At 41.1% G+C, this 22,891-nt stretch overlaps 1 protein-coding gene and 1 long non-coding RNA gene across 2 annotated transcripts; one reads left to right on the top strand and one right to left on the bottom strand.

Annotated features, from left to right (window-relative positions):
- Positions 1–628: 628 nt before the first annotated feature.
- On the bottom strand, positions 629–12,075 carry LOC134331958 (uncharacterized). Its single transcript, XR_010015187.1, has 6 exons — positions 10,662–12,075; positions 6,934–7,059; positions 5,981–6,044; positions 5,638–5,749; positions 3,630–3,694; positions 629–1,228 (listed from the first exon to the last, which is right to left on the bottom strand). It is a non-coding gene; the product is annotated as an uncharacterized LOC134331958 (long non-coding RNA).
- Positions 4,133–21,683, top strand: mapk8ip1b (mitogen-activated protein kinase 8 interacting protein 1b). The gene is made up of 12 exons (XM_063013535.1): positions 4,133–4,297; positions 7,017–7,128; positions 10,711–10,995; positions 13,540–13,621; positions 14,324–15,202; positions 16,119–16,194; positions 16,837–17,015; positions 17,096–17,199; positions 17,908–18,024; positions 18,907–18,977; positions 19,063–19,161; positions 19,292–21,683. Exons 1-12 carry the CDS (start codon positions 4,239–4,241, stop codon positions 19,362–19,364), a joined length of 2,136 nt encoding a protein of 711 aa, XP_062869605.1. The 5' UTR covers positions 4,133–4,238; the 3' UTR covers positions 19,365–21,683.
- The last annotated feature ends 1,208 nt before the right edge of the window (positions 21,684–22,891 follow it).

Below are 22,891 nucleotides of genomic sequence, written 5' to 3'. Positions count from 1 at the left end.
ACCATGTGGCCAAAAGTATGTGGACACTCAAGCAGTAAGTGTTCTGTGTTATGCTGTTAGTATAGTAGTATAGTATAGTATAGTATAGTATAATATACTTTTTTTTTCATTCTAAGCATAACAATGTAGGACAAGAAACCCATATTATACTATATTTATTACAACAGTACATTACAAAACCTTAAAATCTAGGAATTTCATCAGTACAAATCTATACAGTTTTAAATAAATAACATTTATAATAAATAACATTAAATAAAAAAAATTGTAAGTACTAAAACCCCATATTATTATTATTATTATTATTACACTTATTAAAACAGTATATAAAAAACTAAAATCTAGGAATTTTATCTGTGCAAATGTATACAATTTTAAACTTCAGATATTATTATAAAATATATATCATTTTAAACCACAAAAATATAAAATAAATGTTTTTATGTCTCAGAAATGTTCACAAATAATTACTTTAAAATATTAAAACAGAAAGAATTAAAATATTTTAACTCCTAAAAAATCCTAGTAAATATTACAAATATATATATATATAATAATAATAATAATAATAATAATACATTTAATTTGTAATGCACTTTACATTTGAGTACAAATCTCAAAGTGCCAAATATATATATATTTAAGTACTAGAAATATTAGTGTGAATATTACAATAAAATAATTAGTACAAATTCTAGTAAGAATGACAGATTAGAATTAATATAACGAATATTTTCCATTCTCTTGTTCTCAAGCTGAAATCTAAAGGTGTGGCACTGATGCCACACCATCAGCTGGCGTTGGTATAAAGCAGTCAGTACCCAGCTGTACGTGGGTATTTTTTGGTTTCGTGAACGTAATTGTGGATCTGAGCATCATCAGCACCACCACATACACCTCCATCACCTCCTCCACCTCCATCAGCACCACCTCCTCCATCAGCACCACCTTCTCCTCCCTGTTCCTGCTCCGGTGCTGCTCCTCAACCTGCTGATGAAGGGAAACAGGAGGGAGGAGAAGGAGACATGGCGGAGAGAGAGAAGAGGAAAGGCTCGAACCCAGCCCACTCTGCCCAGTGTTCCCAGTCTGGCCATTTCAGGTAGGAATTGAACTTTCATGCTGAGATTGTGCTGATGAAGAAAGCGGATCAGTTTGCGGCTTTGCGGTGAGACGTGCGGCTTTTCTTTCTGCTCTTAGAAATCAGGATTCTGTCTTCATGTTGATGAAACTGCACACATTTATTCAGAATGATTTACTCTTATTTACTCACTGTAACATTAATGTGAGTTTAAATGCGGAATTAAAGGTGTTTGGAGGATTTTGGGAGGATTTTTGCGCCTGAATGTGCTGCGCGTTTTGATACCGAACAGATTTACCAGCGTAAGTTTGAAACTCTTTATTCTGCTTTTATTTATTCAGCGTGCTTTTATTTCATGGCTGTAAAATACTACAGTAAAGCAGTGATGAGGTGTGTGGGGGGATTAAAATAGTAAATATTTGATGTAATAAAGCAGGTTTGTTTTTTATATACAAGCGCTCGGTGTTATTCGAGTGCAGCCAACACACCCACCCAGAAGCAACCATGTCTCAGTCATCACATACACGATTACACGGTGCATCGCGGTATTCAGCTCAATATATATGGACACTATATGGACAAAAGTATTGGGACACCTGATCATGAGCTTTTTGGGCATCCCATTACAAAACCATGTGCGTTTACAGTATACTGAATCGTTTCCTCTTTCCTTTGTAGCTTTAATATCATCCACTCTTCTAAAAAAGCCTTTGTACTAGACTTTGAAGGAAATGTGTCTGTGGGAATTTGTGCCCATTTAGTCAATAGAGTCCATGAAGTCATAAGTTAGAGTTAATAAGATGATTTTATCCCAAAATGTTGGGTTGAGTGTTCACCAGAGCTTTGTGTAGAGCAACTGGAGCTCCTTTGCACACAACTAGTCGAGCCACATCTTTATAGAGCTCGCTTTGTGCTTGGGGTGTAATCATGCCTAAAAAGAAAGAAATGGGACTTCCCTAAATTGTTACCACAATGTTAAAAGTGCATAATTTACCTTAAAGCATTAAAGCATTTTCAAACGATGAGCTCGGCATTATATTAATCCCTCTTACAGCACAGTTTGGTCAGACATTGCTCACAAAAATGCCTCTACAAAGTGAAACGCTGCACTATGGCATCAGATCCCGCGGTTCTGCAGCGCTGCTGTAATAATAATCCGTTTTATGTGTCTGTTTTCGGGGATGGACTCCCTGACCTTGGCTTGCACCCAAACACCGGGCATCTGCTCAGCTTTTGGCTTTGAGATTCTCTCTGCAGCGTCAGCAACATTACGTGTACTGATTTATGGGGAGTGTAGATACCTCTCCACAGTCACTGCTAACAGGGGTATAAAATCTGTCAGAAATTATTTAGAAATTATTTATCTTTTCCAGAAGACTTTACCCATGTTCCAGGAGAGGAAAGGTTTGATTTTAAGGAACTGCAGCGTTTAGTAAAGAGCCCTGATCGACAATTACATCAGGAGTGGTAATTCGCTAATTCGGTAATTTTTTCTATTCATCACGGTTTCTCTCTCTGATGACAAACCTTCTATTTCTCTAAAGCTGTGACACCAATCTGCTCGATCTCAGTCAAATCTACAAACTCTATACACTGATCAGCCATAACATTAAAACCACCTCCTTGTTTCTACACACCAGCTCCACTTACCATATAGAAGCACTTTGTAGTTCTACAATTACTGACTGTAGTCCATCTGTTTCTCTGCATGCTTTGTTACCCCCCCCCCCCTTTTACTCTGTTCTTCAATGGTCAGGACCCCCACAGGACCCCCACAGAGCAGGTATTATTTAGGTGGTGGATCATTCTCAGCACTGCAGTGACACTGACACGGTGGTGGTGTGTTAGTGTGTGTTGTGCTGGTATGAGTGGATCAGACACAGCAGCGCTGCTGGAGTTTTTAAATACCGTGTCCACTCACTGTCCACTCTATTAGACACTCCTACCTAGTCGGTCCACCTTGTAGATGTAAAGTCAGAGACGATCGCTCATTTATTGCTGCTGTTTGAGTCGGTCATCTTCTAGACCTTCATCAGTGGTCACAGGACGCTGCCCACGGGGCGCTGTTGGCTGGATATTTTTGGTTGGTGGACTATTGCAGTGACATTTAGGTGTTGTGTCTGATCCACTCATACCAGCACAACACACACTAACACACCACCACCATGTCAGTGTCACTGCAGTGCTGAGAATGATCCACCACCTAAATAATACCTGCTCTGTGGGGGTCCTGTGGGGGGTCCTGACCATTGAAGAACAGGGTGAAAGGGGGCTAACAAGGCATGCAGAGAAATGTGTGTACAGTGTGTAGGTGTACAGTCAGTCATGTGACCTGGAAGAGCACAGGAGAATGATCGATAAGTGATCAATAATGAATTGCATTCTTGATTAATGATCGTTCTACCTGCTGAATTATTGATAAGGGTGTCATGTGGGATTTATCAGTTCTGCTTTATATACTCGGTCTCGCTGACTCTTAGTTTGTCCTTCACATGGGGGAATAAATAAAAGGAATAGAAACACACACACACACACACACACACACACACACAGTCATTATCTTGTCTGCTGGCTCTGGCCGTCCTGAGTTATTGCACTGTACAGCATCCTCAGCGACTTTAAAGCAGAAACAGACAGAGAAAAGAGAAATAATGATTAAAAACAGAGATTTACAGCTCAAACGTGTACATACACTTTTTAAAGACACAGTACACAGTGTTTAGTTGGATTAGAAGCCTATAATTCAATCATTCATTAGCAGAAAAAAGCACCATTACACTGTTGTAAATGTATGTAAACTTTTGACCTGTATAGAGAAATAAAAACACAGAGGAAGGAGAGAAAGCACTCAAGAAAAGACAGTGAGAGAGCAGGAGAGAGCAAGAAAGAGAGAGAATGGAAAGGTGACCGTAGCCGGATCATTAATCCCAAGCACTTTCATGACGAATGGAGAGCAGCGGGCGAGAGACATGGGGTAATAGCAAGAGAGAGAGGGCGAGAGAGAGAGGATGAGAGAGAGAGAGGGAGCGTTATATAAGAGTTAAAGGACACAACTGTGTTTCTGGTGGTCGCTGGTGGATTAGCGCTACTGGGATGTTAGCTTTAGCATTACTCTGATCTCTGGTACTAATCCCACGCTGCACTGCTGCTGCTGCACGACATGAACGATCATGGGGGCGATGCAGAGGAGGGATGGATGGAGGATCAGTGGGAGAAATGGTACACATGAGCATCAGTGATCTGTTTACCTGTGTGTGCCGGTGTGTGTATGCCGGTGTCAGTGTGTGTATGTGTGTGTGATGGCTTGTGTGGGTGTCCGATGCTGCTATTCTGTTGGCAACACACTGTTTTTTTTTTTGGCATCACTCAGGGACTCAGGGCTGCCCTTGACCGACAGTAACCTTGTGCTGACATGTGCATGTCCGTGTCAGTGTGTGTGTGCGTGTGTGTGTGTGTTGGTTTGTGGGATTTTGTGCTGTGTTGTAAGTGTGTTTGATGTAAGTGTATGCATATATGCACTGATGTCTTGATCTGTGTGATAAATGTATGTATTAGTTGGTGTGTGTTGATGTGTGTGTGTGTTGGTTTGTGGGATTTTGTGTTGTGTGTGTGTGTGTGTGTGCATTTGCATTGCTGTCTTGGTGTGATGTTTATATGTGTGATAAGTTTATGCATTAGTTGGTGTGTGTGTATGTGTGTGTTGATTTGTGGGACTTTGTGCTGTGTTGTTAGTGTGTGAGTATGTTTTGGTTTGTGGGATTTTGTCGTTGTAGGTGTGTGTGTGTGTTGTGTGTGTATGCATATGCATTGCTGTCTTGGTGTGTTGTTGATTTGTGTGATAAGTGTATGCATTGGTGTGTGTGTGTGTGGGTTTGTGAGACTTTGTGCTGTGTGTGTGTTGTGTGTGTGTGTATGTATGCATATGCATTGCTGTCTTGGTGTGATGTTGATCTGTGTGATAAGTGTATGCATTAGTTGGTGTGTTAATGTGTGAGATGTGCTGTGTTGTTAGTGTGTGTGTGTGTGTGTGTGTGTGTGTGTGTGTGTATGGCTATGCTTTGCTGTCTTGGTGTGTGTTGATTTGTGTGGTGAGTGTATACATTAGTTGGTGTGAATGTGTGTGTGTGTGTTGGATGTGTATTGTGTATTGTACAGTAACTGAGCACTTCATTAGGTACACCTACCATATTCACTATATGGACAGTGTTATATAAAGTATTGGGACACACCCTGCTAATTTATCTGCCATAACATTTGCCAACAGGTGTAATAAATCAATGATATAAAGCTTAGGCCTGTGTCTGAGCATCAGAGCTCCAGTTCATATTACATGCAGTTCATGATTAAAGAAGATTCGGCTACGTCGCTGTTTCCTGTCCTAGAGCCCCCCCGCCCTGCCCCGCCCCGCCCTGTGTTCCTACTTCCCAAAACTGATTTAACCCTTTAGCTCATTAACAATCCTAATGAGTGTGGGATAGAGCAAGAAAAACACCAAACTCTACAGCTTAACTCCAGAATATTAGTGCACTGCTCATCCAAACTGTAAGTGCAGCACGTACCACGTTTACTGTTCCTGTAGCGCCGGTTCCACATCTAGGTCGTCGTGTATTGGGGTGAATTTCATTACGCTGTATGTGACTCTGTGCCTCCGGGTACGTGTACCATCTGATACTGTTATTATTAGCACTCACACACACACACACACACACACACACACACACACACACACACTAATTCAGGCCTTCATCATGGGGACTTCAACCAGTTAACCTCCAAAAAACCTCCAACGTTCGTACTTGTTTAATTTACAACCACAAAAAGATTTATGACAGCTTTATCCTGGTCAGGGATACAGTAGGTCCAGGTTCTCTGGAATCACTGGTAACCAGTATAGTAACTCACCCCGGACAAGACGCCAATCCATCGACTTCTTATCCAATGTCAGAGCCTAACGTCACAAATGATCCTTTTAACCAAAAGAGCACAAATTCCCACAGTTCACACATACACTTCAGAATCTTGTGAAAAGACTTCTTAAAAGAGTGAAGGCTGTTATAGCTGCAATTAAGGGGTAATAACTACGTAATAGTGTCATATATGTGTTAGTGTTATATGTGTTAGTGTTATATAGGTTAGATTATATATTATTATACAGTAGCATTATATATAATTATACAGTAGAATTATATATTGTTATACAGTAGAATTATATATTGTTATACAATTATTGTTATACAGTAGAATTATATATTATACATATATTGTTATACAGTAGGATTATAGATTGTTATACAGTAGGATTATAGATTGTTATACAGTAGGATTATATAATATTATACACTAGGATTATTGATTATTATACAGTAGGTTTATATATTGTTATACAGAAGGGTTATATATTGTTATACAGTAGGGTTATATATTATTATACAGTAGAATTATATATTGTTATACAGTAGGATTATAGATTGTTATACAGTAGGATTATATAATATTATACACTAGGATTATTGATTATTATAAAGTAGGGTTATACTGTATATTGTTATACAGTAGGGTTATATTTTGTTATACAGTAGGGTTATATTTTGTTATACAGTAGGGTTATATGTTATTAGACAGTAGAATTATAGATTGTAATACAGTAGGATTATAGATTATTATGTAGTGTTGTATATTGTTATACATTAGGATGATATATTGTTATACAGTAGGATTATACATTATTATACAGTAATAATTTAGCTGCTATAAAATCAAATGAAAAATGATGTGTAATTAAATTTGTATCTGTTAAAGCGGCGTCACTCATAACTGCTGAATTATTTTCATTATTACTGTTTTTACTCACAGACCTGAGAACGTCGGTGCTTTACTGGTTTCCCGTTATAAACCAGTACAACAGGAGTTTAGCTGACAGTGTTTCTGTATTTTTTAGGCTGACCCATGACATCAGTCTGGATGAGTTTGAGGATGAGGACCTATCAGAAATCACAGAGATCAAGGACGAGCGAGGACTCAGTCTCAACTGCAACGGTCTCGACATCAAGGTACAAACACTGAGCACAGACCCCATAACCATCATCAGAATATATAATAATAATGTGTTTATTTACCTGCCCCGGGGGGTAAATTAGGTTACAGGTGACCTGGTGTTTATGGATTATATATTATACAGTATGGTTATACACTGATCAGCCATAATATTAAAACCACCTCCTTGTTTCTACACTCACTGTCCATTTTATCAGCTCCACTTACCATATAGAAGCACTTTGTAGTTCTTCAATTACTGACTGTAGTCCATCTGTTTTTCTACATGCTTTGGGTCTGTGCTCAGTGTTTGTACCCCCCTTTCACCCTGTTCTTCAATGGTCAGGACCCCCACAGGACCACCACAGAGCAGGTATTATTTAGGTGGTGGATGATTCTCAGCACTGCAGTGACACTGACATGGTGGTGTTGTGTTAGTGTGTGTTGTGCTGGTATGAGTGAATCAGACACAGCAGCGCTGCTGGAGTTTTTAAACACCTCACTGTCACTGCTGGACTGAGAATAGTCCACCAACCAAAAATATCCAGCCAACAGTGCCCCGTGGGCAGCGTCCTGTGACCACTGATGAAGGTCTAGAAGATGACCGACTCAAACAGCAGCAATAGATGAGCGATCGTCTCTGACTTTACATCTACAAAGTGGACCGACTAGGTAGGAGTGTCTATTAGAGTGGACAGTGAGTGGACACGGTATTTAAAAACTCCAGCAGCGCTGCTGTGTCTGATTCACTCATACCAGCACAACGCACACTAACACACCACCACCATGTCAGTGTCACTGCAGTGCTGAGAATCATCCACCACCTAAATAATACCTCCTCTGTGGTGGTCCTGTGGGGGTCCTGACCATTGAAGAACAGCATGAAAGGGGGCTAACAAAGCATGCACAGAAACAGATGGACTACAGTCAGTAATTGTAGAACTACAAAGTGCTTCTATACGGTAAGTGGAGCTGATAAAATGGACAGTGAGTGTAGAAACAAGGAGGTGGTTTTAATGTTATGGCTGATCAAAGGATATTATTATACAGTGAGATTATATATTAATATAGACTAGGATTATATAACATTAATAGGATTAATTTAGATTAGATCAGGTGATTATTGTATTGATCTGTATTTGATTGTTCGGCGCTCGCTGTAGTTCAGCTTTAATCATCGTTAATGTCGCTGATAGTGATGTTACCCTCCATACCGCAGAGCTGTAATTTGATGCTCTGTGTGTGTGTGTGTGTGTGTGTGTGTGTGTGTTGAGGTCACACTGTGACACTCTGCTCCATCGTCAGCCAGTTGCCTAGCAACAAAAGCAGCTCACTTAAAGGGATAGGAGGTGAATATAAAGTGTAAGGGAGGAACACACACACACACACACGTGCTGAACCTGTTTGCATAGAAAATACAGAAAATAGTGTAACAGAGAATAAAATATTAAATAAATAAACTACAAATATGTGAGAGAATGAGACAGAAACACACACACACACACACACACACACACACACACACAGAGATATCCAAACATCATTTATCTGCTGTTATTATTGCTACTTTGATGATTAACTCTTAAATTTAGTTTGATAGAAATCAATAAAGCTTTTACATCGAGTGTTTAAATCATCAATCACAACTCAGATTCAGATTATCTGTGGAAATTTAGGATCTCGGGAGGGATTTCTGTGACTTACTGATGAATAGTGTATTATTTATTTTCTTTCTTTATTTAATATTAATCAAGCATGTCTATTTGTTTGTGGGGTTTTTTCCCCTTTTTATTGGTTTATTTGAGTTGTTGTGTTTGTGCCAGTTCTGTCCTGTAGCACTTTGAACTGCTGTTGTATAAAAGGTGCTTTATAAGTAAAGATTATTATTATATTATTATTATTAATTAATACATTCACAGTTGTGAATGTACCAAACTGTATTGAATAGTTGATCAGATTAGTGCACTACGGATACGGTGAACTGATTCACCATGTAGCTCTCGTTATGCGTTTAATCACCTTTTAGCTTTAGCAGATTAGCATGCTGGCTAGATTAAGGTCACGTCTGCAGGTAACCTGTCTGAGGCTCTACAATTCAATCAATAATAGTAAAACATTTGAGAGTAAACAAATAATTATTTTAAGGATTGTATCTTTAACTACTGAGCTTTGTTTTTAGATCATAAGGAATACACCCTTAACTATTCAGCTCTGTTTATCTACTTAGCTTTTTAGCTACTTAGCAGAACTATTTAGTTCTGTTTTCAGATTATGAGGAATGCACCTTTAACTACCCAACTCCGTTTTTAACTACCCACCTCTGTTTTATTACTATCCAGCTCGGTTTTTAACTACCCATCTCTGTTTTTTTAACTACCCACCTCTGTTTTATTACTATCCAGCTCTGTTTTTAACTACCCATCTCTGTTTTTAACTACCCAGCTCTAACAACCCACCTCTATTTTTAGATTTTGAGGATTGCACCTTTAAATGTCCAGCTCTGTTTTAACCACCCAGCTGTTTTTTAGAATTTAAAGATTGTACCCTTAACTACCCATTTTTGTTTCTAAATTTTAAGGAAAGCACCTTTACCTACCCAGCTCTTTTTTTAACTACCCAGATGTTTCCAACTTCTCAGTTGTTTCTAACTACCCAGCTCTGTTTTTAAACTACCCAGTTCTTTTGTAACTACCCAGCTCTGTTCTAACTACCCAGCTCTGTTTTTAACTACCCAGTTCTTTTTAGATTATGAGGAATTCATCTTTAACTACCCAGCTCTGTTTGAACTACCCAGCTCTGTTTTTAACTACCCAACTCTGTTTTTAACTACCCAGTTCTTTTTAGATTATGAGGAATTCACCTTTAACTACCCAGCTCTGTTTGAACTACCCAGCTCTGTTTTTAACTACCCAACTCTGTTTTTAACTACCCAGTTCTTTTTAGATTATGAGGAATTCACCTTTAACTACCCAGCTCTGTTTGAACTACCCAGCTCTGTTTGAACTACCCAGCTCTGTTTTTAACTACCCAACTTTGTTTTTAACTACCCAATTCTTTTTAGATTATGAGGAATTCACCTTTAACTACTCAGCTCTGTTTTAACTACCCAGATGTTTTTAACTACCCACTGCATGTTTTTAACTACCCAGCTCTGTTATATTACTATCCAGCTCTGTTTTAACAACCCAGCTTTATTTTTAGATTTTGAGCATTGCACCTTTAACCTTTCACCTCTGTTGTCGGTTTGTTTTCTGTCTGAGATGTGTGTGTGTGTGTGTGTGTGTGTGTGTGTGTGTGTGTGTCTCTATAAGCGTCTGCTATGTAAATATGATGTAAATATATTTGATGATGTCAGAATTAAAGGGCACGGCTGCGTGGATGTATGTGACTCACGATCAGGAAAACATCCGTGGGAATCCCACTCTAAATAAAGCCTGTATCTGCAGCGTTGCATTATGGGATAGATCTTCCACCCACCTCGACCACACACACACACACACACACACACACAGTAATCCCTCTCTGATATGTGTGTGTGATGTATAATTACTGTACGCCTGCGCTGACTCTGCCTCTGTCTTCTCCTCCAATAACGGCAGGGTCACGTGACACGGCCGTCCAACAGAATGGCTCGGAGTGTGGAGCTGGGAGCTGTGGGGCGTGTCCGCTCGGAGATGCTTCACTTGGAGCTGATTGACGAAGCAGAGGGAGCTCACACCGGTGATACACAATCCGCCGCAACACACTCCAGGGATACGCACAACACAGATACTCGTACCAAGGATACACGCAACAGGGATAAACACACCACACACACCATGGACACGTACCGGCCCAAACGGCCCACCACCCTCAACCTGTTTCCACAGGTGCCACGCACACAGGTAGGCCTGCTCTGTGTGTGTGTGTGTGTGTGTCACTATATACAGCTGTATTGTTATGTACAGGTGTGTGTGTGTGTGTATGGGGGGGGAGTTCAGATATGATATGATTGGTTACCAGCTGATTTAAGATGTATCAAAGAGTGTGTGTGAGAACAAGTGTTTTAGTGTGTGTGTGTGTGTGTGCCACTTGCGGTGGTGATGGAGGAGATTTCACTCCTCGTGACCGTACTGTGACACACACACACACACACACACACATTCGCACAATGGATCTTGTTGTTGAATGTGGGGTGTTGTGTTGTGATGCCACTTTGAGGGACGAGGTGGGGGGGCACAGTGGCAAGGCAGTGTTGGCACACAGCGACAGGATCCTATGGATCGTCTCTAAATACACTCCTGCCCTGGCCACCCCCTTCAGACACAGCCAATCAGACGCCCGACTGGTTGATAGCAGCCATGGGGATTCGAACCCTGCTAGTGGTGTGCGTCATTTACCGCTACACCACCCAACACCCAGATCTGTTCTGGTGTTTATGTTCAGAGTTCGTCATATCCAGATCCCCAGTAACCCAAATAATCCAGTATTAACATGCATCCCTCACAAACACACTTACTGACCGGCCACTCTTATCTTATCCGGCTTCACCCGCTATACTCTATCTGGTGTTGTGTCCTCGCTTTCTTTATATGGGCAGCATTTCCTGTTATAATGGCTTGTTATTAATCGCTAATACAGGTTTACGTGCATGAAAAGGACTCGATTGGTTTGATTAGATATGAAAAATATGGGCAGCACAAACAGGAAGCAATGACCATATAAGGAAATGCAGGATCCAAACAGAAAGGCAGCGTATATGGTACGATGGGTGAACAAAATAATGAGAGTATTTATAATCAGTGTGTGTGTGTGTGTATGTGTGTGTGTGTGTGTGTGTGTGCCACTAGCTTACTTTCTTAAACGCACATCACACCTACACAAGTTGCTAAGCAACTTCAGAGATGAAGTTGCCATGGTTACACACCACAGTTTCCATCAGCATTCGCATGAATGAAAGTCAGCTCAGACCAAACCAGTTTAAAAAAAAGTTGTGACAGTCTGTAAAATGTGATTAAAAACAGAAAAATACTGACTTGCAAACTGTCCCTTACAGGCATTTGATTGAAAACAGGACAATGATAAGATTTATGGGGTGATTGTGGGTATTTAGGTTGTGTTTGTTGTATGTCAGGGGTGATTGTGGGTATTTAGGTTGTGTTTGTGTCATCTTTGGGGTGATTGTGGGTATTTAGGTTGTGTTTGTTGTATGTCAGGGGTGATTGTGGGTATTTAGGTTGTGTTTGTGTCATCTTTGGGGTGATTGTGGGTATTTAGGTTGTGTTTGTGTCATTTTAGGGGTAATTGTTGATATTTAGGTTGTGTTTGTGTCATTTTAGGGGTAATTGTGGGTATCTAGATTGTGTTTTGGGGTATGTCAGGGGTGATTGTGGGTATCTAGATTGTGTTTGTGTCATTTAAGGGGTAATTGTTGATATTTAGGTTGTGTTTGTGTCATTTAAGGGGTGATTGTTGGTATTTAGGTTGTGTTTGTGTCATTTAAGGGGTGATTGTTGGTATTTAGGTTGTGTTTGTGTCATTTAAGGGGTGATTGTTGGTATTTAGATTGTGTTAATGTAATTCTAGGGGTGATTGAGGGTATCTAGGTTGTGTATGTGGTATGTTAGCGGTGATTGTAGGTATTTAGGTTGTGTTTGTGGTATGTTAGGGGTGATCTAGATTATGTTTGTGTAATTATAGGGGTGGTTGTGGGTATCTAGATTGTGTTTGTGGTATGTTAGGGGTGGTTGTGGGTATTTAGGTTGTGTTTGTGGTATGTTAGGGGTGATCTAGATTGTGTTTGTGTAATTGTAGGGGTAATTGTGGTTATTTAGGTTGTGTTTGTTTCATTTATGGGGTGATTGTGGGTATTTAGGTTGTGTTTGTGCCATTTAGGGGTAATTATGGGTATTTAGGTTGAGCTTGTGTGATTTTACTGGTGGTGGATGATTTGGGTGTGTTTGGGGTGCGTAATTAGGGTGTTTGTGTGCATTTAAGTTGCATTTGTGTCATTTTCGCTGTTTAGGTGGATATTTAGGATGTGTTTGTATTTTGGGAATATTTTCAGAATTCTTGTGTTTGTAGGTGTTTGTTTGGGTGGTTTAGGGTGTATTTGGGGGGTTTGGTGGTTGTTTTTTATGTATGATTTTAATCATGTATGTGGTGGCTAATGGAAAATTAGGGCTGATTTATTCTTTAGAGGGCAGCAACAGCCTGTGTAAGCAAACCGACAACAACTGGTCCTCTGTAGTGGGCACAGAGAGAGGGACAACTGAATTGTGGCTATAGAGAGAGAGAGAGAGAGACAGAGAGAGAGAGACAGAGAGAGAGAGAGAGAGAGAGAGAGAGAGAGAGGTGTTTAGTTCTTTTTAAATGCTATACACGTAACAAAAGCTCCCCTGCCGGGACAGACGGTGCCCCTCATGATCCCCTCTGTCTCTTTTCGGCAGGACTCACTGAACAACAACTCGTCTGGAAAGAAGTACAGCTGGCAGGAGAAAGTTTCCCACTCGTCCTCGCCGCAGAAAACAGGTCAGTTATTCATCTTATTGATTATTTTTACTATTTGAAAAGCACGATTGATATAAATAAACTGTGTAAACGACTCAGCTGGAGCTTTCTGAAATTACCCGCCAATCCCATTTTAAAAAACAAACGCTATTAAAATAGAGCGACGGCCGTGTCGTCTTTTCTGCTAGAATAACTGATGAGGCTTCTCCTCAAAGCTCTACCCACTAGGCTACCAGTGTCCCAAGCTAGGCTTTATCTCCCAACAGTTCCTGATCTGATCAAGGAGAGCCGAATCAGTGCACACCACTTTGGGATCCACTTTGGGGTATGTGTTGGGATCCCGCACAGAGCCGTATCGCGTACGGGGAGCCACGCTAAGCTCTGTGCGACTCCCAGACCAGTCCTGGAGGTAGCGTATCACAGCAGCTGTGTGAAGAGACGCCGTCCTACCTTCTCTTCTTCAAACACGGACAGTTGTGTTTGTTTGGACGCCCATTCAAATCGGCGGCTCTGCTGAGGTTCAGACTCATGAGTTCCAACACTGTGTTGGCAGCGCTGTTGAAGGGAGTTCTTTGTCTCCAGACATGCAGCTTTTTTTGCCGGGTTCCACTTTTAGACCCATTAACAAGTGTTTTGTGTGCTCAGTCAGAGTTATAACATTATATATTATTATCTAATATTATACTTCTAATACTTTTTCATTAAGATGCTTTTTTTTTCCAGGTGACCTCACGCCACCTCGTGAGCACATCTGCCTGAGCGACGAGGATAAAATCAAAACACACACGAAAGACTGCGGCACGTCGACGGACGCGCCCACCAAACGTCCCGCCCCTTCCAAAGCAGTCCCGCCCGCCGCTCAATGTTCAGCCCCGCCCAACAAATCCAGCACATGCGAGCAGGCGGGGCATCGTGACCGCGTCCACTATCACACCAATGTGTGCGTGGAGGCCACCGAGGAGATCTACCTGACCCCTGACAGACCGGGCTGCACGGCGACCGCCAACGACTGCGAGGCTCCGCCCCCTTACCATCCTCCGCTTTACGGTATGGAAAAGACGTCTGCACCGATCATGGAGGACGAGAAGGAGGAGCCGCCGCCGTCCTACGCTTCCTGTATCGCCGCGTCCGCGTCACTCGACCTGAGGAGCAGAAGGAAAAAACACAGCAAAGCAAGAAGCGAGTCCAGAAGGGGAGGACGCAAAGACGAGGCAGCGCACGAGGAAGAAGAGGAAGAATGTCGGATTTCCTGTAACGGCCTCTCGTACGATTCGGTGAAATACACCCTGGTGGTGGACGAGGACGCACAGCTGGAGCTGGTCAGTCTGAAAGAGTGTTTCCGCAGCTACAGCGACGACAGCGACACGGCCACCGTCTACGATAACTGCGTCTCATCACCGTACGGGGAGGAATACGAGGACGAGGACGAGGAAGAAGTGGGTGGAGCCAGAGGAAAGAGAGTGGGCGGGGCGAGGCGAGAGGCCACCGCCTGTCTGTCGGAGGACTCCGCCTGTCTGTCGGAGGACTCCACACCGGAAGCGGATATTCCGTTCTCTAGAAAGTTCCTCAACGTCTTCCTGAACGGACACTCCCGATCCTCCAGTGAGTGTTAAAGCTCAAAAGTTTACACACGTGCTGTAGGATTTTCTATAACGTCACTTAACCTTCTAACACACCCTTCTAATAATATAATATTGTTATGATTGTCTACAGCTGTGCTTTGGTAAGTAAGGCTAGTTTGGCTGCACCTTTCAGAGTCCAAAAAGCTCTTCACAGATCTTTAAAAGTCCAGAAGGTCACCATGAACCATTTCTGAGCAAATTCAGGTTGTATTTGGTTTTCTTTCAGCTGTGTGTTTATATTAGACTTTATACAGTTTTTATGCTGGATGCCCTTCCTAATGCGACCCTACTATTTGTATCCGGGCTTGGGATCGGCACTTAGAGCGCACAAGGCTTTTTCAGCCACCCATGTCCATGCAGATGCTCGACCGGCTGATAGCACAGCTTATTATTTGTATTATGTTGTACTATTATCAAAGTACACAGAGCAGTGGTACAAACCACAAACTACAGGCATGCTGGAACACGGGGGCTTTGTTTACAGTCAAGTGAGCTTTATATCGTCATGGGCTTGGAGACAACCGGGCAAAAAAGCCCTGCTGTTAAAACTGATAATAGCTGCAAAAAGCACAACTAAAGTTTGTTGCTGATCACTTCTGGAGGAAGGTGTACTCTCTCTCTCTCACCACCCAGGAACAGTGGACACAAGGTCAAAATTCGGTTTAAACCAGGCATGGATCTATCAAAAACAACAAATTATTACCTATACTTTATTACGGCTGAGGACAGACGGTTTAAATTCCACATATTCAGACAGGGAGGGAGGAAACCCACATGAACAAAAGGAGAACATTCCACACAGACAGTGACCTGAGGCGAGAATCAAACCCTGGTCATCAGGACTGCGCTGATGGGCGGAACTCAGACTTACATGAGCTCATTTTGCTCGTTTGCAGGTGCCGAGTCGTTCGGTTTGTTTTCGTGTCTTGTTAACGGAGAGGAACGAGATCAGAGTCACCGAGCCGTCTACAGGTCAGAGCCACACCACATACAGTAGGTTTAATGGGACAGTGCGTTAGGTTAGGAGGTAAAAGGGGAAAATGCAAAAGTAGAATAAAATATATGACACCAACTGGGTTATATGGCCAAAAGTATGTGAACACTTGACCTTAAGCTTGCTGGAGATGTCAGCCCTGTCTTTGTAGCTGTCAGGGTGCTTTGCAGGTCACTGGAGTTCATTTACACCAAACTGGTCAAACCAGGTCTTTATGAACCCTTTATGAATAATTTATTGTGTAAACCTGTTGGCTAAAACCCTTGAACATGAATTTCTTGCTGATTATTTTCCTATCTATCTTAATAACGTTTGTATTTCCAATATTATGCTGTTCATCACTGATGTGCTTTAAAGATAACTTATCCATTAGTAAGAGGAGCGCTGCAGACTAGCACTCGCCTCTTATAACACATCTGAATGGACTGGTGACGTCCACAGTGTTCCCAGGTCTTTTGCCCAGTGAATCAGACCCAGCGCAAACATGAATCAGATAAAATGGTGATAAAACAGACAACAAATAAATGAATGAATTCAGTGTGAATAAGAGAGAAACCAGTATAAGAATGTATTGATGCTGTTAATGCCGAATTAAACTGTGTTTCGTGTTTTATAATCAGGTTCATCCCTCGTCATGAGGACGAGTTGGAGCTGGAGGTGGACGATCCGATATTGGTGGAGGTTCAGGCGGAGGATTTTTGGTATGAAGGGTTCAACATGCGCACCGGAGCCAGAGGGATCTTCCCGGCTTACTACGCCGTCGAAGTGACCAAGTGTGAGACTGAGCAAGTTAAAAGAGGTAAGAATCATAATACATAAAGTATAAACCAGAGTGTGTTGTGTGACTGATTATAATTCTCCTTTTTTTTGTTCCTGCAGTGAGGAGCGCAGACTGGGTGGAGATGTTCAGATTAAAATTCCTCGGGTCTGTTCAGGTGCCCTATCATAAAGGAAACGAGGTCCTGTGTGCCGCCATGCAGAAGGTTTGTATTATAACCTCTATACAGGTGAATCTGAAAATAATAATAAGAATAAGAATAATAATAACCTAATTTCCTCAAAAAAGAAGAATCTGTGATATCTTAGTTTTCTTAAATCCTCTCTTGAATTTTGTAAATAGAAGCTTATTTAAAATTTGATGCCTGTGACACACTCCAAAAAAGTTGGGACGGAGGCAATACAGAAGGGAAAGGTTTATAGAATGTTCAAGTTACAGCTCAAGTAAATTCAAAATTGCAAATAATTTAATCGTTCACCATCTACTGTACATAATATTGCAGAATGATTCAGGGAATATGTAGAGAGCTCAGTCTGTTTAGGGCAAAGCCAAAAACCATTACTGAATGTGTGTGATTTTGAGCTCTAAGATGGCATTGCATGAGAAACCATCATGCTACTGTAATACATATAGCCACATGGGCTTGGGAGTACTTCAGAAATGCATTGTCACTTAACACAGTCCACCGCAGCATCAAGAAATACAAGCTGAAACTCAAAGAGCGGAAAAACTCTGTGCAGGTCACTGGAGTTCCTTTAAATCGAGCTTTTCTTCATATCTTTATTGAGTTGTGCTTGTGCACAGAGGAAGGAGCTTCCCTAAACTATTGCTGCAAAGTTAAAAGCATATCATTTCACTTTACATAATTAATTTAATACAAATATTAGCAATTGTTGTGTGTTTCTGTGCCCAGGTTGCCAATAACAGGAGGATGACTTTGCATTATAACCCTCCTTCATCTTGTACCCTGGAAATCAACGTGAAAGGAGTGAAACTGGTCGTGCAGGATGAATACGGAGCCTTTGATCTGGTAAGTTCGAGTGCGTTTATATTGTAGTTCTCATGCATCTCTTGCGCCCTCTAGTGACTTTATCCAGGTACTACAGTGTAAAATTGTACGATCTTTTTAGTGCTGCTATCAAATCATTATCTGTCTCACTGTATGAAATATCGTGTCCAATTTTTTATGACAAACTGTACAAAATCATGTGAATACAGGATCAGATTATTTAATGACAGACCTGCTAATATACCGTCCAGTCCTGTCAGCAATTACAAAAACACATGGGCATAAAGGTGGCAGCACCACGCCCAAATAAAACACGATCTAAAACAGGAGATGAAGTGTTTTGTCTATTTGTGGCAACATGGAATCTCAAAGCTTTAAGCCAAACATGAGATAAAATGATATTTTCCTATCTGTTAGCATCTATGCTAACTGCTATGCTATTGTAAATAGCTAACAGCAGGCTAACCTGTGTTTACTGATATGAATGAAGGAGAAATTGGGAAATTTAAACGATCACTTCTTCAATAAGTACTATTTATTATAAAAAATATATAAGTATAGTTTATATAGAATGTAATATAAATATAATCTGTTATATAATTATATTTTGTGCACGGTTCTAGTTTGGTGAGAAGGTCAGTCTTTAGTTTTCATTTAAATAGAGCACCCAAACAGTACAAATGCTTCTTAATGCTTGTCTTCCTTAAGTCTTGAGTGATGGGTCAAGTGGCTATAAGTGATGGATTCATGGTAAAAGTTGACCGTGTCTGAGGGAGGGAAGGCTAATCAGCTCCTTACATACAATTTAGCTTGTATAATTTATTTTATACACCTAACACACCATACTTCTGGCTATACAGTGTATATCCCCACAATTATGTATTATTTGTATGTATTTTACAGAGTGATCAATGCAGCCACTTCTTCCAGCTGAAGAACATCTCGTTTTGTGGGTACCATCCCAAAAACAACAAGTACGTACTAATGCCCCATGCTTTACCAAATTTCAACCCTTGTGCGTAAACGAGTGAGTACTTTCAATTATTAATTCCTCTGCAGATACTTTGGCTTCATCACGAAACATCCAGCCGATCAGAGATTCGCCTGCCACGTGTTTGTGTCCGAAAATTCCACGAAACCCCTGGCAGAAGCAATAGGGTGAGTGATCTATCACGTCTCACTTCTTCTATATATTAATTATGTTACTTCTTATTCTAAACTGTTTTATTATTTGGGGAGGCTGGAAATCAATAGTGACGATTAAAATGTTCATACTGTTTCCTCACAGCAACGCGTTCCAGCTGTATTATAAACAATTCGTGGAGTTCTCATGCCCAACAGAGGACATCTATCTGGAATAAACACTCCCCTCCAGATGTGTGTACAGCTGTACAGAAGTGTATATTAGAACTGCAGTAACATAATGACGAAACTAACGCAACCAACTGATCATAGCGATGCACAGGGCTCATCACGCTGCTCATCACGCTGCCTCATTTCTAAAGTTCATACCGGGACAGAAGAGATGGAAGCGAGGTCGAGGACAGTACTGGATTTCTCTCATTCACTCACTCATATGGGACTGTATCTTCACTCCCCCTGTAACTCCTGAGATTTGGAATTAAATGCTCCACATGGTCACGTCAGGCTCATTTTGAAATGTGGAAACAATCTTGCACATCATTGTTTGCAAAAATGAAAAGCAGAATCCAACATGAAATTAGCCGCATTTTTCAGACCGTCGGGAACATTATGTCGTCATGCAGTGTTTACGGTAGTCGTCCTACTTCAGCGGTTACGGTAAGGTCATTGAACGCTGCTAGCTTGCTGTTAGCACAACATTAAAAATCTCAAAGCTGCACCAGCAATAATAAGTATTAAACGAACAGCAAAGATGGGCTGGATTTTTATAGGAATAAAACTTCTTGGAACTTATACATGGAATTACTGCAACTATGGTGTAAAGAACCCAAACCCTGGACCCCTATGCAATCTGAAAATCTGAATTTAGTTTTCCGCAGATTTCAGAATCTATGTTTAAAAAAAAGCCAAACGATAATTTCCATTCATTATTTTTAAGTATGTTGGAGGATCAATAATGGTATAAGCCATAACTCAGAATAAGGGGAACCTTTAAGTCCTATCGTTGGTCTTGCTAACAAATTTAAGGTCAGATGGGAAAAGGCGCCCAGTGTGAACCCTAAATCAGCCCTAATGGGACAAACAGTCAGTTCATCTTCACCAGCAGGGGGGGGGTTGTAGTTCCAGGAGTCCTGGGTTGTTTCCGTTGCTTCTTTGTCTTGTTAAGCACTGTTATTATTTATTTATTTTATTTATTTATTTATTTATCTGCAGCAGATCTTGTTTATCCCGACAAGAATAGTAAACAACACAACCATGTGGACGCCCCTCCAGATTTTTAAGTTTAGGTGTTTCAGTCACACCCATTGCTAACAGGTGTATCAAATCAGTTGTATATAATACAGTAGATGCGTTACACTTTGTGGAACAGTTTAGGGAAGGTCCTTTCCAGTTCCAGCATGCCTCTGCTCTTGTGCGCAAAACTAAGTTCGCAATAACATGGTTTCATGAACGAGCCCTGACTACGATTACACCGAACACCTTTGGGATGAATTAGAATGTCAATGGCGAGCCGGTTCTTTTCATGTACCATCAGTGCATGAGCCTTTTTGACTTAATAGGCACAAATTCCCACTCACTGTCCCAATTCCCAAGCTTTTCATGGAGAGTGGAGGCTGTTAATATGGAACTAACTTTATTTTAACGCCCATGGTTCTGGAATGAGGGTTCGACATACGGGTATGACTGACTGAATGTCTGATCATCGTGCCCAGTGATCCCGGGGAAAGCGGACCCGCCACGACCCTGACCAGGATAATGCACTGGTGAAACATGAAAGCTCAAATCACAATATTCATTCAGTCATTGTTTATTTCCTGTGGTGCCTTTTTTAGCGCTCTTTGTGTGGGTATCATTTGTGGAAGTTCTCGATAGTTTGGATGCAGATATGAAACCAGCCGCTGATTTTATCGGTGTGGACATTTCAGGGGCCCGAGGGAGACTCACAGGGCCGGCTTCGTCTCATTATATACTGATGAAGCAAAACATGAAAGCACAGCAACGTGAGCCATGAAAAAGTCCATCGGTGCATGAAAACCTGTTTATTAATCATTATTTAAACAGTTTAGGGAATGGTTGAATGATATTGTCTGTGAGTTGTAACCATGCTTGTTTTCCTTGCCAAACGTTTGCACAGACTTTCCGTACCGTGATTATCGAGCCAAGCAGGCTCGCCGTGACCAGGGCTGAGAGGGTGTGTGATGTACCCTGATCTTTACATGATGCTGATCTGTAAAACAGTGTAATGTTCTATGAACTGTGAACTGAAACAGAAATTCTCTGAATGTTTATTGATGTGTTACGATTTGATTTATGAACACACATCACGTCATCTGTGCATTTTATTTTCATGTTTTTTTTACTTTATTATTGTTATTATTTTTTAATCGTCTCCCAAAAAGCATCCAAACCAGCAGAACGTAAGAAGGACGAGTGGATTTGACAGCCGGGCTGAATTTATTTTCATTTTGTAAAATGTGAAGATAATTTCTGAAATGTAAATTTTATTCCGTAATTAAATAATTCTAAGTCACGTCTCATTTGTTGTCGTCTTCTTTTTCTGTTCTGATCCAAACCTCAGTAGCAGTACTAGTCATTATTAATAACTGGGGACTTGTAATGGTGTTCTATAAAATCTAAGCTCACAGGGACTCTTTTATTAAAAATAAAGCTGAGTTTGTCTTCAGAAGTATTCGACCTCTAGGCTGGGCTGATAGGATCTGTGATTCTTCAGAAGATATGATGGTACATGAGGTGGAACTGGTCTCACTCCATAATCTAAAACATAAAATAGACATCAATTATTATGAATGTTAAACTAATTACTGCAGAAAACGTCTCCTGAGATCTGTGGAGAAGCTGGGAGCGATACCGACTGGAGCTGTGCTCCTGGCAGGGTCACCCTTGTGGGTTCCAGACAAAGAGCAATCACAGCCATGCCCATGGGGAACTAGAACTGAGGGTTGTGGTGCAGTTCTGAACTTCTGGTGTGAGTTTTCACGACAAGGCGTGATGACGGCGTAGTGACGTGATATGACGTGAGTGCAGAAAAATGTTCATGTCAAATTTTCTCTCTTTTCTTCCCAGTTTAGTCATTTCCAATTCTCTGATTTATAGATGACCATCCTGCTTGAGGTGAGCGGTAGACTTTCACATGCCCTTTCCATTTACGCTTACGTTTACGTCACTTAGCAGACTTACACTTGTGAATTGTGTCAATACAATCCGAGCAATTGAGGGTTAAGATTCTTGTGGAGGTGGTGGGGCTTGAACCAGTGAGCTTCTGATCACCAGTAGAGCTACCACTGCCCTTCCAACAGGCACACAGTCACTGCCTGCTTCTTTTTATTTGCCAAAAGTGGAAGCTTACAGAGAGCTGTAACACGGCTGCTCCATGAGCCATCCCAGCCAGCAGAGGTCGCAGTTGCAGCAGCAATGAGAAACCCATTTGACACCCCTTCTACAAGCACAGCTAATTGGGACTGTTGGACACCCGACCAGGTCGATAGCACAGCTAAGATTCAAACTTGAAAGCTTAGGCTCTTAGAATGCCCTCAATCACTGTTCTTTATTTAAATAGAGTGGTCACGAGTGGTCATAATAATGTGACTGGACCATGTTCCTCCTCTTCTCCTTCATCAGTCACATGTTAGAATCTTCTGCTATTCCAGATTTGTGATAAAAGTGCTTTTATTTTTTTCATTTAAAACAATAACACATTTTATTTCCTTCAAACTTAAAAGCTCAA

This window comes from Trichomycterus rosablanca, chromosome 17, assembly GCF_030014385.1.
Source record: "Trichomycterus rosablanca isolate fTriRos1 chromosome 17, fTriRos1.hap1, whole genome shotgun sequence".
Lineage (NCBI taxonomy): Eukaryota > Metazoa > Chordata > Actinopteri > Siluriformes > Trichomycteridae > Trichomycterus > Trichomycterus rosablanca.
Note: the sequence above shows the minus strand (reverse complement) of the source record. Positions and strands in the feature narration are given on the sequence as shown.

Excerpts from the sequence above, each read along its gene's own strand:
- mapk8ip1b (XM_063013535.1), top strand. The coding sequence starts at position 4,239 with ATGAACGATCATGGGGGCGATGCAGAGGAGGGATGGATGGAGGATCAG. Across the intron at positions 16,195-16,836 it reads AGTCACCGAGCCGTCTACAG|GTTCATCCCTCGTCATGAGG; the intron begins GTCAGAGCCACA and ends TTTTATAATCAG. Across the intron at positions 18,025-18,906 it reads AATACGGAGCCTTTGATCTG|AGTGATCAATGCAGCCACTT; the intron begins GTAAGTTCGAGT and ends TGTATTTTACAG.